At 59.4% G+C, this 13,254-nt stretch overlaps 1 protein-coding gene across 3 annotated transcripts; it reads left to right on the plus strand.

Moving 5' to 3' along the window:
- Nucleotides 1-704: 704 nt before the first annotated feature.
- On the plus strand, nucleotides 705-10,958 carry UNC93B1 (unc-93 homolog B1, TLR signaling regulator; the record flags this gene model as incomplete). 3 transcript variants are annotated; one of them, XM_079709272.1, is made up of 11 exons in its annotated part: nucleotides 705-800; nucleotides 974-1,115; nucleotides 1,718-1,871; nucleotides 4,169-4,330; nucleotides 4,554-4,686; nucleotides 5,035-5,128; nucleotides 5,684-5,808; nucleotides 6,306-6,488; nucleotides 7,126-7,399; nucleotides 9,251-9,369; nucleotides 10,204-10,958. In XM_079709272.1, 11 exons carry the CDS (start codon nucleotides 705-707, stop codon nucleotides 10,525-10,527), a joined length of 1,806 nt encoding a protein of 601 aa, XP_079565398.1. In that variant the 3' UTR covers nucleotides 10,528-10,958. The 3 variants fall into 3 exon arrangements, with proteins under 3 accessions (XP_079565398.1, XP_079565399.1, XP_079565400.1); XM_079709273.1 differs by having other exon boundaries at nucleotides 6,306-6,401; XM_079709274.1 differs by lacking the exon at nucleotides 4,169-4,330.
- Nucleotides 10,959-13,254: the final 2,296 nt, after the last annotated feature.

Here is a 13,254-nt window from a genome sequence, read left to right on the forward strand (position 1 = left end):
GTCAGGCAGGGGCAGGAGGCTCTGGCCCCTGCTGCAGGGTGGTGTGTGTGTGGGTGGGTCACCCCCCTGCAGTCCAGCAGCCCCCACAATCTCGGCCTCCCAGGGGCCCTGCCAGAGCTCCCACTTACGGGTGCCCAAAGGAAGCTCAGGGTGAGCGGGAGGTGGGCATGGGCTGCCAAGTCCTGTGGTGGGAGCCCTCTCCCCCCGCTATGAGGGCTCTTTGCTGACCTGCAAACACACCAAATGGGTCAGGGATGACAGTGGTAGGGGTAGGGCTGGAGGTGGGGTAGGGATGAGTGACAGTGGTAAGGCTGAGGGGAGTTATTATGGGTCTGGCACTTTCCTAAGGCTTTGCATTAACTCAGTAATCCCGAAAGAGCCCTTGGAAGTCGTGCTGAGTATCCCTGATTTACAGGTGAGGAAAATGAGGCACAGAGAAGTGGAGTTAATCCCCAAAGTCACAACGCCGGGAAGTGGCAGGGCGGGGATTCCGACTCGCACCTCGCATTCCGGAGGCCGGCGATGGACACATGGGCGCTCCCCTACACACACGCACACGCACACGCGCTGGGCACGCCCCCGGCGGCGCCAGGCCCTCCCCTCGTGGAGGAGGTGCGCCCCGGGGCGGGGCGGGGCGAGGCAGGTCCCGGCGCCCGGAGGAAGTGGTGGTCCGCTGCCGGACGAGACCTCCGGCTGGTCCAGCCATGGAGGCGGAGCCGCCGCTCTATCCGGTGGCGGGTGCCGCGGGTGCGCAGGGCGATGAGGACCAGCTCGGGGTCCCAGACGGGCCCGAGGCCCCGGTGAGCGGGGACGGTGAAGGCATGGCGGCGCGGGGACCGGGAGGGCCGGGGTCTCCCCCGCGGGAGTGGGATGCGGCCCCAGGGCTGGGGTGACGGGGGCCGGGGGCCGCCGAGGATGGACGCGGGGCTCCGGGGGTGCAGTGGCCGGGTGCGAGCGCCGTCGTGCCCCGCAGCTGGACGAGCTGGTGGGCGCGTACCCCAACTACAACGAGGAGGAGGAGGAGCGCCGCTACTACCGCCGCAAGCGGCTCGGTGTGCTCAAGAACGTGCTGGCGGCCAGCGCGGGCGTCATGCTCACCTATGGCGTCTACCTGGGTAGGTGGCCCGCTGCGCCCCGCGGGTTGGCGGGTTGGACCTCTGGCCACGCCATTCCGCCACGGGCCAGGCGAGGTGGCATGGCCCGGCGGGTTCTGCGCTGGGACCCATGTCTTTCCCCCTTCACTCGCGTTCCCCTCCCCAGACCTGAGGTTTCTCAGGAAAAGAGAAACCTTGGGGCCAGTCGGCTCCCTTCCTCTTTCACTTCTCCGTCTGCGCCCTCACAGTTGCAGCTGCGGCCTCCGCACATGGGGGGACGGTGCAGTGTCCCCGGGGCCCAGCCACAGGCTTCGTGAGTGTGTGGGCGGGCCCTGGGCGCCTTGGGCAGGTCTGCTGCCTTCGAATCAGGGGCGCTGGGGTCCAAGTGGCTGGCGGAGGGACGGGGGGTGGGGGGGCGGGGCGGGGGTCTGGATTCAGGTCGCTGTCGTGGCCACTGGCAGGTAGGACTTTTGGCCCAGCCTGGGCTTCCCGTCTGTCCTCATAGGCATTGGAATCGGGGATCCCTTTGCTGCCTGGAGCTCCCTGCCAGGCTTGCATTCCAGCCTCTGCTTGGCTGCCCCCAGAGCCAGGTCGCCCCCTCCATGCCTGCTCCCTGTTCCCAGGCCTCCTGCAGATGCAGCTGATCCTGCACTACGACGAGACCTACCGGGAGGTGAAATACGGCAACATGGGGCTGCCTGACATCGACAGCAAGATGCTGATGGGCATCAACGTGACCCCCATCGTGGCCCTGCTCTACACACCTGTGCTCATCAGGTGCGACGCTGCTGTCTCTATGAGAGCTGTCTCCCTGATCTTGAAGGGGTGCAAGGGCTGTTGGACATGGGGTCTCCAGCTGCCCTGGTGTTCTTGGGGGGTGGGGTGGGGAGAGAACTTGCCTACCTGGAGGGGTGAGAGAGAAGGGGTGAAACCAGGTTTGGGGAAGAAACAAGAGCTTTGCAACCGAGGCACCTTGGGTTTCAAGCAACAGAAATTCACTCAGGCTCCTTCCCTCAGATTGCCCATACACCATGTGGCATCATCTTCATGCCCTCCTTTGTGGCCTGGAGCTACAATGACCTTTTGAGATCAGGGCTGTGGAGTTTCTGGAGAGAATCTGATCAGCCAGCAAAGCCCAGGAACGCACCTTGAGCCCAGTCAGCTGTGGCAGTGTTGAGGGACATTTCTCGCTGAAAAGGGTGTGGCTGGGCAGGTGCCCCAGGGGGTCTACTCCATACCTGAGCCTTAGTGGCATCTGGTGCAGTGCAAAAAATGCCCTCCACAAGTACCCTACCGCCAGGCAGTAGATCTGTGCACAGATGGGACCCAGAGATCAGTGGACACATTAGATGAGTTCCCCTGTCTTTCCGAAACAATAACAACCCCCTCAAACTCTTTTATCACAATCGCTCAAACGACATTAGAATCATAATTGAAATCAGAAAAAAGAAAACCCCTCCCAAGCCCTCCAGGCAGTCGGCTGACTTTGTTTCCCACACATGCATGGATAACGTTTCTGTCCTTGTCACCTGGAGTACGTGTATGGGCGTGCATGTGCAGTGTCACTTTTGCTTTCTTTTCACCGCACACATCTTGGCCTGCTTCACAGTGGGGACTTTCGTGATGTGAGCATCTTCTGCAGACGTGGGGGCACTGAACTGTGGCTCAGGGCTGGACATTGCGGCTCCCTCTCCTTTTTTGCATGTTCTCTTTATGCTTCTGGCTGTTTCCTCATCTTAAAATTAAAGAAAGAGAGAGAGAGAAAGAAAGGGAGGGAGGGAGGAAGGAAGGAAGAAGGAAAGAAAGCAAGCCTCCTAGAATAAACTCTCAGAACTGCCCTTACTAGGTCAGAAGCATATAAAAGGCTTTACGGCTCTTGAAACCTAGCAGTATTATTAATGGCAAACTCATTTCATTTCCTATGTGCTGGGCGCTTTATAAGCGTATCGCATTCCCTACAATCCAAGGTGGATGCTCTGATCTGAGACACAGGGAGACCAAGAGGTTGAACCCATTCCCACAGGCAGCAACTGGCAGATTGAAGGTCTGAACCCAGGCAGTGACTCCAAACCCCATGCTTGCCCCCCGACCCAAACTACCAGGCTGACTTTCCAAAGGGCCGTACCATCTGCGTGACCTCTGGCTGTATGTGTCATTTTTAAAACCACAGCCTCACCAGCAATGAGTGCTAGTATTTTTACTTTTTGCTGTTTCAAAATTTACAGTGCAGTTTGGGTGCCCTTCCCCAAATAGATCTGAGGAGGCTGCCTGTCAACTTATTATATGGCAAGATAAAGATAATTAAAGAACCAGGACCCTGCAGTAGAAGAGAAAGTAATTGTATCAGAAAACCAGAGTCATTGAGCTTTGAGCTTCCTGGAAACTCAGACAAAGAAAGGAAATAATGAGCACAAATACTCAAAACAAACCCAAAGATAGCAATGGTTGTGTCTAGCCTGATCAGCCTCCAGTGCCCTGAATGGGGCCTTATCCTGTCACTCGTCAACCTGCCTCTAACACAGCGCAACATTTTCCCAGAGCCAGTGAGCCCGTTGTTCTACAAAAAACTCCCCGACTGACCACAGCGGACTGAAAGGGCAAAGTGCAGAGGGGAAGGGGCGCCAGGGTTCCTCTCTCTGGTCCTCAGTCCCAGCTTGGGACAAGTCCCTCAGCTGTTCACCTGGGTCCTGCAGTCACTGCACATGGGTGGAGAAGGGGGGCTGGCGAGTCAGCCCAGGACACAAATGAGGGTTGCATGTGCCCAAGGGCCACTGACTCATGACACCCTCTCCCCGCTTTATCTCCTCTATCCCTGCAGTGGCCGTGAGAGGCTCAAGGTTGGGGCAGAGCCCACGTTACAGGTGTCTGGTTAGAGTGGCTCCCCTGAGGCCACCAGCAAGTCCATGTCTCTGAGACTCTTATCTTAGGACCCTCGACTCCAAGGCCAGGGGTCCCTCCCCACCTTATACAGCCTCGGGAGCTGGGGCCTGGAGTTGTGGCCGCACTGCTTTCGGGCTGCAACAGTCTGGATGGGCCCGTGGTGCCCGCATCCTCATCCTCCCTACTGCTCGCAGGTTTTTTGGCACCAAGTGGATGATGTTCCTGGCTGTGGGCATCTATGCCCTCTTTGTCTCCACCAACTACTGGGAGCGCTACTACACGCTTGTGCCCTCAGCCGTGGCGCTGGGCATGGCCATTGTGCCTCTTTGGGCCTCCATGGGCAACTACATCACCAGGTGAGCCTGGTGGGCAGCAGGGTGGGAGACTGGAGACCTGGCAGAGCCTCTCCTGTGTTGCCCACCTCATCTTGGGGACCTGGGACCAGACCCATCCGCCCTCCGGGCCTCAGTTTTCCCATTTGTGAGACATTGGCTGGCCAGTCCATAAGCCTGGGTGCAGAAAGTGGAGGCATCTGGCAGACATTGGGCTGGGGAGAGCCTTCTCTCCTTTGTGGTCCAGGATGGCCCAGAAATATTACGAGTACTCCCACTACAAAGAGCAGGATGAGCAGGGCCCCCAGCGGCGCCCGCCTCGGGGCTCCCACGCACCCTACCTCCTGGTCTTCCAGGCCATCTTCTACAGCTTCTTCCACGTGAGTGCCATGTATGGGGACACTGCAGGGGCGGGGGGTATTCCAGGCCCAGAATCACATATTGGAGCCCATTCCACAGTCCTTTCAGCCCTCTAGTCCCACTGCCCTTTCTTGGGCCGACTCCTGTTTGCTTACCTCTGGTGACGGAGACCTCATTCCCTCCCTGTCTACAGTGCTGACCAGGAGGAAGTCTTCCTGCACTGGCCCCCCCCCACCAGGCTGACCCCCGAGAGGTGGGAGGGCTCCTGTTCCCCCAAGGCTGTGCCCAGACCCCCTCCCAGATTGTGCCTGTGCTCCTTGCCCGGTTTCATGCCCCAAGCCTGACCCAAGCTGCTCTCCTGCCCACAGCTGAGCTTTGCCTGCGCCCAGCTGCCCATGATCTACTTCCTGAACCATTACCTGTATGACCTGAACCACACGCTGTGCAACGTGCAGAACTGTGGTTAGTGCTCATGGGGGTGGGGTCCCTAAGGTCTGCTCACCTCCCCCACTGAGTCACCCAGCAGACACTGGGCCCTCAAGGGCAGAAAGGATGCCCTCGCTCACAGGGCTCAGAGCTGAGAGCCTGGTGTCCTACAGCTCTGATGACCGAGGCACAGGGCCTTGTCATTAGGACATCTGATCCAGCCTGGGGTGGTGGTGGGGTGCGTCAGGGAAGGCTGCCTGGAGGAGGCACCATCTGGGCTGAGGCTGCCTGTGGGATCTCTCAGGGCCAAGTATACCCTCAATGCAGGGCAAATGTGTGGAGGTGGGAGGTGGACTGGCTCCCACGGCAGCCTCGGGGCAATAGGGCAGGAGGGAGGGGAGGTGCTTTCAGCCCCAGTGGCCCTCACCTCCAAAGTGCTTTCCAAAGGAACCCTGCCTTTGCCGACAGGGTCCTCACCCACCCCCTCTAACCCTCCCCTCACCCGCCTGCTTTGCTGCATTTCTTTGTGGCTCAGCTGACAGTGTGCCCTGCTCCCTGCCTCACGATGCCCCCCACCCTCCCCTTTCCCAGGCACTAACAGCCAGGGCATCCTCATCGGCTTCAACAAGACGGTTCTGCGGACGCTACCGCGGAGCCGAAACCTCATCGTGGTGGAGAGCGTGCTCATGGCCGTGGCCTTCCTGGCCATGCTGCTGGTGCGGCCCGGGATGGGCGTGTGACGGGGTCAGATCTGGGGACCGTGGCGGGGAGAGAGGAATGCGGGCTGGGAGCACGGAGGGCGGGCTGGAGGCTTGTTCTGAGTCCAGAGTTAGGGCTGAGTCCTGGGGAGGGGGCCTGAGCCGAGGAGCTGGGCTTGAGGCTCGGAGATGTGGCTGGTGCCTGCGGGCTGAGAGGAATTGGAATCCCAGAGGCCAGTAAGAGGGGCTCCAGGCCCGGTCTGGGGTCGAGCTGAAGACAGAGTCCTAGAGGATTGGCTGTGACCCAGGCTGGAACTAGGGCCGAGGGTCGGAAGGTGTGGCGCCAACCTGGGGGTGGGACCAGGAGGCAGCGCTAAGGCGTTGGGGGCGTGACTTCGGGCTGGAGGCGGGGCTGAGAGGCTCATCTGTGGATTTGCCTGGGGGCGGGGCTGGGGCTGAGGGGCGGGGCCAGGATGCCCGGCTGCTCGCCCCCACCCTCACCTCCTTGCCTGCAGGTGCTGGGCCTTTGCGGCGCGGCGTACCGGCCCACGGAGGAGATCGACCTGCGCAGCGTGGGCTGGGGCAACATTTTCCAGCTGCCCTTCAAGCACGTGCGCGACTTCCGCCTGCGCCACCTCGTGCCCTTCTTTATCTACAGCGGCTTCGAGGTGCTCTTTGCCTGCACTGGTCTCGCCCTGGTAAGGGCAGCCTGAAGAGCGTTGCCAGATAAAATTACACGACGTCCGTTAAATTTGAATCACAGAATAACAACGAATAAGTTTTGAATAGATAAGTATAAGAATGTACAAGTACAGTGGGCCCTCTGCATTCGCGGATCCGGAGGGCCCACTGTACTACCCCATTTTATATAAGGGACTTGAGCATCCGCAGGTTTTAGTGTCCGCGAAGCGTCCTGGAACCAATCCCCCGCAGACACCAAGGGACAATTGTAGGCCCAGATATTCCCCTCCTTCTCCTTTTCCCTCTCTCCCCCCATCCCGCCCCTACCTTGGGAAAGCTACTTTCACCTCTCTGAGCCTGTTTCCTCCTCTGTGAAGTCTCTAATGACTATGCTCACTTCCAGAGGAGTTACACTGTTGAGATGGGATAACAGCCGTAAAGTGTTTGGCTCCATGCGGGTCTCAGCCTTGGTGTCTGGGGACACTGTCCAAGCATTTTCTCACTGTCTGTCCCCGAGGAACCTTCCCACAAGCCTCGGAGGAAGCTGGCCCTGTGGTGGCCTAGAGAGGGCAGGACGTGGCCTGAAGTGAGACCTCGTGGTGACGGCCAGAGCCTGGGCCGGCTGACCTCCAACCCTCACCCCTGTTCCCCCAGGGCTATGGCGTGTGCTCGGTGGGGCTGGAACGCCTGGCGTACCTCCTCGTGGCTTATAGCCTGGGCGCCTCGGCCTCCTCTGCGCTGGGCCTGCTGGGGCTGTGGCTGCCACGCCCGGCGCCCCTGGTGGCCGGCGCTGGACTGCACCTGCTGCTCACTCTTAGCCTCTTTTTCTGGGCCCCCAAGCCCCGGGTCCTGCAACACATCTGGATCCTCTATGCAGCAGCCGTGCTCTGGGGTGTGGGCAGTGCCCTCAACAAGACGGGGCTTAGCAGTGAGTATAGCCGTGGGCCCTGGATTGCTGGGCAGGGGACCTTGGGGCTACCTCAGGGCGGTTGAGGGGAGCACAGACATCCCAGGGACAGACAGATGGGGTTGATGGGCACACTGGAGGGCTGTTATGGGGTCCCGTGCACTTGGTGGAGGTAGGTGGGGATCCCTGTGCGCACTCTAGGGGTGGCAGGAAGTCCCGTGGACACTGAAGGAACAGATGAGGAGGGCTGTGAACACCCTCGAGGCACGTCATGGACATCCTGTGGACCCCCAGGGTGGGCATGGGTGTCAGGGTGAGATCTTGTGGCTCCATGGGCTGGATATGGGGCTCTGTGGACACCTCTTAGGGACAGTGGAAAAAAACACATTGGGGATGCCTCATTTCATACTAGGGGATAGGGCGCAGCCTGGCATAGTTTTCATGACACTGGAAGCAGATGTCAGGGTGTGTGCCCCAGGGAGCATGGGACGCAGCAGGTGGCCCTGTCCATACCCCAGGGGGTAAGTGCAGATGTGGCATTTTTATGGAGAGGAGCTAGAAGCAGGCTGTAAAATCCCAACAGCAGTCTGCAGAGTAGCGGAGTCCAGGCCCCAAGTCTGGGCTGCTAGGGAGGAGGCACTGGGGCCTGGGGCCCTGCTTGCAGAAAGGAGGGGGTGGGACAGACTTCATCTGTGTGATGTTCTGGGCCCACAGGTGAGCCTTTGCCAGTGACATGCAGCTGGCACACATGGGTGCAGCCATTTGGGTCTCCCACATTGGCATCTGTTTTGATGGGCCGGTGCCGTTAGCAGTTTTGAGCATCACCCCTATATGGCATGGTGGAGGTTATGCCTGCTGCGGGCTGGGCAGGGGATGGTTCAGGCAACCCCAGCACCCAACATCCGAGAGAGAGAGTCAGACACTATATCTGCCATAGGGGGTGGAGCCCCACACCCTGGACCACACTGTCTTGGCTGTTTTGCCTCTGGACCTTGAGCCCATGATATGTCTGGACTTGGGCCAGATCCCAGCGTCCTCTTCTGCCCAGCTCTGCTTACTCCCTCCTCATGCCCCACCCCCGGGGGGGGGGGCTCCGTGTCTCTTCACAGCACCCGGATGGGGTACAGTCGCACTGCAGGACCTCAGGATGGGAGTGTCAATGTCCTGAGTGGCTGGCGAGGGTACAATTCGCCAGGTGCCGTGCAGGCTTTCTCCCATTAAAACCTCACAGCACAGCATATACGTGTCATCTCATTTTACAGATGAGAAAAGTGGCTCTGGGGAGTTCACTTACCCCGAGTCACCCACAGACCCAACATCTGAATCCACATCTCTGTGCCAACTCTCTCCACCTTTCAGTCCTGAGAGTGGAATCTGAGTCTCCTGATTCCCTGTCCGATGCTCTTTCTGCCCCACCCAGGGGAGGATGCTTTGGGAAACAAATTCCTCCCTCCCAGCTTCAGGTTTGATTTGCAGAAAGCTTGTTGCTACAGCGATTTGCTCTCCCTGAGCCCTGGGTGAGGAAAAACAGCCCCTGCAGGCCTGGCACTGCGTGCCTGGGGTTCGGAAGAAGGCAGCATGTGACTGCTCACAGAACTTCCCACTTCTGAGGCCACAGATGGGTCCCAGAGCAGGCCCATTGCATCCCAGCAGGGGGGCCCGCTGCTGCAGCCTCTGCTCAGCTCCCAGGCAGCGTGATAACCAGTGTGTACACTAGGGGGCCAGCCAGGACCGGTTTACAGCGGCTTTCTAGGCGCTCCTGCCAAGGGCTGGGACCGGCACAGGGCATCGGGGGGTCACTAGTGGGAGGACAGCAGCTCTGGGCCCCAGCTGGCACCTCTCGCCTTTCTGCCCTGTCCTGCCCACCTGCAGCACTCCTGGGAATCCTGTACGAGGACAAGGAGAGACAAGACTTCATCTTCACCATCTACCACTGGTGGCAGGCCATGGCCATCTTCACAGTCTACTTGGGCTCAAGCCTGCCCATGAAGGTGAGTCCCCCTCCCCCACTCGACCCCCTAGACAACAGAAACTTCCTGAGTGCCCGCCCTGGCCTCACAGCCCCTGAAGGGCACCACTGCCCCAGGCCAGGCCCTGGGCCAAGTCCACTGGGCGGCCCCACACCCATCACTGGCTTATTACTTACCGCTTCACCTCCTGCAGGCCTCAGTTTACCCATCTCTGAAAGGGTTCACAGTTTGCTCTCTACTTGTGGGCACATCCCAGCCGCCTTGTGGGTAGTTTGGTAACCTGTTCTCTAGACGTTGGGCTCTGAGCTGGATGCCGAGGGTCTGTCTCCCTTCTTGGCTCTCGGGTCCTCGTCCTCTGCTCTCACCTATTGGTGGGTCAGTTTAGCAGGTCCTGACCAACTTTATAAAAAATGAAATGGAATAGGGAGTAGCAGGGAGTATGCCTGTGAATATGTGTGTACGTACTGAGTTATGATTTAAAATTATTTCTGACTGCCTGTTACAGTCAAAACCTCTAAGAAGCATTACTTATGATCCCACATGTAAGGGACACAGTATTCTAAGCTCTGGTAAGGGAGGGCCAGGCCTCCCTTCACATCTACCCTGTGAGGCAAAGGGATTATCATTACAGTTAGGGAAACCGAGGCCCTGATGGATAGGGTGACCATAAGGGACAGGGCTGGGCAGGAGGGTGCCCAGGAAGCATGGGCGGCTCCCAGGAGGAGGGAAGAACAGCAGAGGAGCTGCAGGGCTCGAGTCCCAGATGGGAGTGGGCCTATCGGGGCGAGGGGCTGGGCGGGGAGGGCGCAGGACTGGCCGCCCGCGGGTCCCCTGCATCCCTCCCTGTGTGCCCAGGCTAAGCTCACGGTGCTGCTGGTGACGCTGGTGGCGGCCGCAGCCTCGTACCTGTGGATGGAGCAGAAGCTGCGGCGGGGAGTGGTCCCGCGCCAGCCCCGCATCCCGCGGCCCCAGCACAAGGTACGTGGCTACCGCTACCTGGAGGAGGACAACTCGGACGAGAGCGACACGGAGGGCGAGCACGGCGGCGGCTGGGGGGACTGCGCGGAGGAGGAGGCGCCGCCCGCGGGGCCAGGGCCCGGCCCCAAACCAGCCGGTCTTTGCCGCCGGCCCTGCCCCTACGAACAGGCGCTGGGAGGCGACGGGCCCGAGGAGCAGTGAGGGGCCAAGCCTGATCGCCGGCCTCGGTTTAGCGCGTCTCGGGTCGGGGCCCCTATGATTCCGCGCCAACTTCTGGAAGGACCCTTGGCGCACCCCGGGTTCAGGAACGGCCCTCCCAGAGCCCCGGGGCACCGGGAGCTTGGGATCCTCCCCGCAGCCCCCTCCAAGGGAGGGTGGGGCCTTGAGACCTCTTGGCCAGGCCCAGGGTGCGAGGGACCGACCGCACAGCTGAAACCCTCCTCCGACCCCAGGGACCGCTCTCCACGACCCCCTGCCGGGCCCAGCCCCGGGTCTGGGACCCCGCCAGTCCCGTCCGAGCTCTCGGCTACAGGCCTGGGCCGTGCGCGTCGCCCGCTTTGCACATCCTATCCCCATGGTCCGCCAAGAGGTACGACTTTGAGAAAATGAGCAATAAAGAGATTTGTATATTGTCCTGATTGGGAAGTCTCCTGCTGTGGAAGGACATTGATCGCCCGGGGTGTATGCCTGGCTGACCCTGCCCATTGGGCACTGTGGCCGTCTGCCTTGATTCGGAGTTGGGGAGGCGGGGGTGGGGGGGCGCGGTGGTCCCTTAAGCCCCGCCCACCAGGCTGTCCTGGCTCCTGGAGGCACCGCCCCTCCCCACACCCGCAGGCTTTTGCCAGTCGCACCAGATCCGCTCAGGACAAAGAAGCGCTCTGGGTGGTCTGTAGGGACCTCAGCGGAGTGTGATGGGGCTGCCAGTCCCTCGTCAGTCTAGAGGATGGGACGAAGTCCAGAAAACCAGGTCCCGCTGCCCCTTTCTCAAGCGTCCCCAGCCCTCCTGCCCACCCCCATCCTTTTTTTTTTTATCCCTTGGGACGCTTCTGCCCACAGCTCCCCAAGGGACTCCTTTGGGGGCCAAGTCCACTTCTGAGCCGAGTGCAGGTCACCCGTGTCCAGTGTGGGCCTGGGGCATATAGACGTCTGAGCCCAGGTAAACTTGGCGACTGATGTCTCTGGGCTACAGCCTCAGCTGTGATGCCTGTGAGGGATGCAGAGGCTGGTGGGAGGGGCAGACCCCTACAGCCCGAGGGCGCCCCCCACCGTGGGGAGAGGGAACTGAGATCCCACTGCGAAGAGCGGGGTGAGGACAGGCAAGGGGGCCACAGGAGGGTCCTGGAGCCCCCAACTGCGCCCCAGATCCACACCACAGAAGCTGGGGGCCACACCATCCCTCACTCCTCACACGCCCTCCATCCCTGGCTGACTGCCAGACTAGTCTACACCCACTTCAGCGTCAGGTCTCCTAGGTTCTTCCACCTGTAAACGGCGGCCCCCTCTCTCTGCCCCATACAGTCCTCACTTGAGTTTGGTTCCAGAAGCCTCAGCGGGGGCCCCAGAGCCAGGCTCTGCGACCTCAGGCAGGGGGTCGGCCCGTCTGAGCCACAGTTTCCTCCTCTGTAAAGTGTATCTGTGGTGGCACCAAGGTCCCCAGGCCCTGCAGGAAACTCACAAGGGCACAGAGGATATTTGAACTTTTCTAAAATTTGGACATCTACCCACTGTGAGCAAATTAATAGGTTCAGGTGGTTCACAGTTTCACTGTTAGATCACACCACGATCCTTTCATGTCTATCTTTGAGAAGCTGGGTTTCCTGTGGTTTGGGGATAAAAAGTGAAAATCACTGTGGAATAGGAAGTGATAGGCTGGGCGTCTCCAGTCTGATTCCAAGGCTTGAGAAGCTGGCCGGTGCACACAGCCAATTATTAAGTCGTGGTGGTTATTAAAGAATGAAGTAAACACCGGTTTTCTTTCTCTTGGTGTGTGTTATATTTTCTAAGTGACTACTAAGTTATTAGAACCTAAGTACTTATTGGTTGGACCTAGAATAACTCACAAACAGAACTATTAGATATTTCTTTTGGCCTAGGAGCACCATGAAAAAATTCCTGAGACACTGAGGGTTCCATGAACAGGGCAAGTTTGGCTCTGTTAGCCCAGGGCTGGCGCAGAGTAACTTACAGTGAGTCCCTCGTTGGACCCCGTGCCTCCGTCCCCACCTTGTCCAGAGAACCAGCGGGATCCTTTTTGGACCCAGCCTAGGGAAGGTGATTAAACCTATGGTCTGTGATGCCTGGGAAGGGAACCCCCAGGGTCCGCTGTGAACCAACATGAACTAGTTGCCAAGTTGTTTTTGGCAGATTTGGGGGTCTTGCAGTCATGGGGGACAGTGAGGGCCACAAGTCTCCTCTCCCCAGCCTCCCTACCAGGTGGTCTCTAGACTCAGACAGATGAAGGGCTGAAAACTGCCTGCCTCATACACAGACTTTCAATGACAAGCAGACCAAGACTGGTCATGTGGTGTGACCAGCACTCTGTGCTTCCCGTTCCCCACAAGCCTCTGGCATGGAACGGAACTTCTCTGACGGCAGATGTGGCAACATTCTCCTGGCAGTTTTCCAGCTAAATTCCGGTCAGAGATGGGCAACGAGATGCTTGGGTAATAGGCCTCTGAATGCAGGGCAGGGTGCCATTTGGAAGCGTGTGGGCCCCTGGGCATGCCGGGCAAGGTGGGGGAGGGGATGAGGATGGTTCTACAACTGGTCTCATTTCAAAGTCATTTCCGGTGATGAGCAAATAAAAGGGTGGCCCAGGCACACGGAGGGAGCATGGCTTCTGATCACATGCCTCACACCAAGGTAAGTTCCCCATCAGAAGACTCCATACCTCCTCTCGCTGCTCCTGGCACATGGACAAGACCCACA

Source organism: Hyperoodon ampullatus (assembly GCF_949752795.1).
Source record: "Hyperoodon ampullatus genome assembly, chromosome: 7".
NCBI lineage: Eukaryota > Metazoa > Chordata > Mammalia > Artiodactyla > Ziphiidae > Hyperoodon > Hyperoodon ampullatus.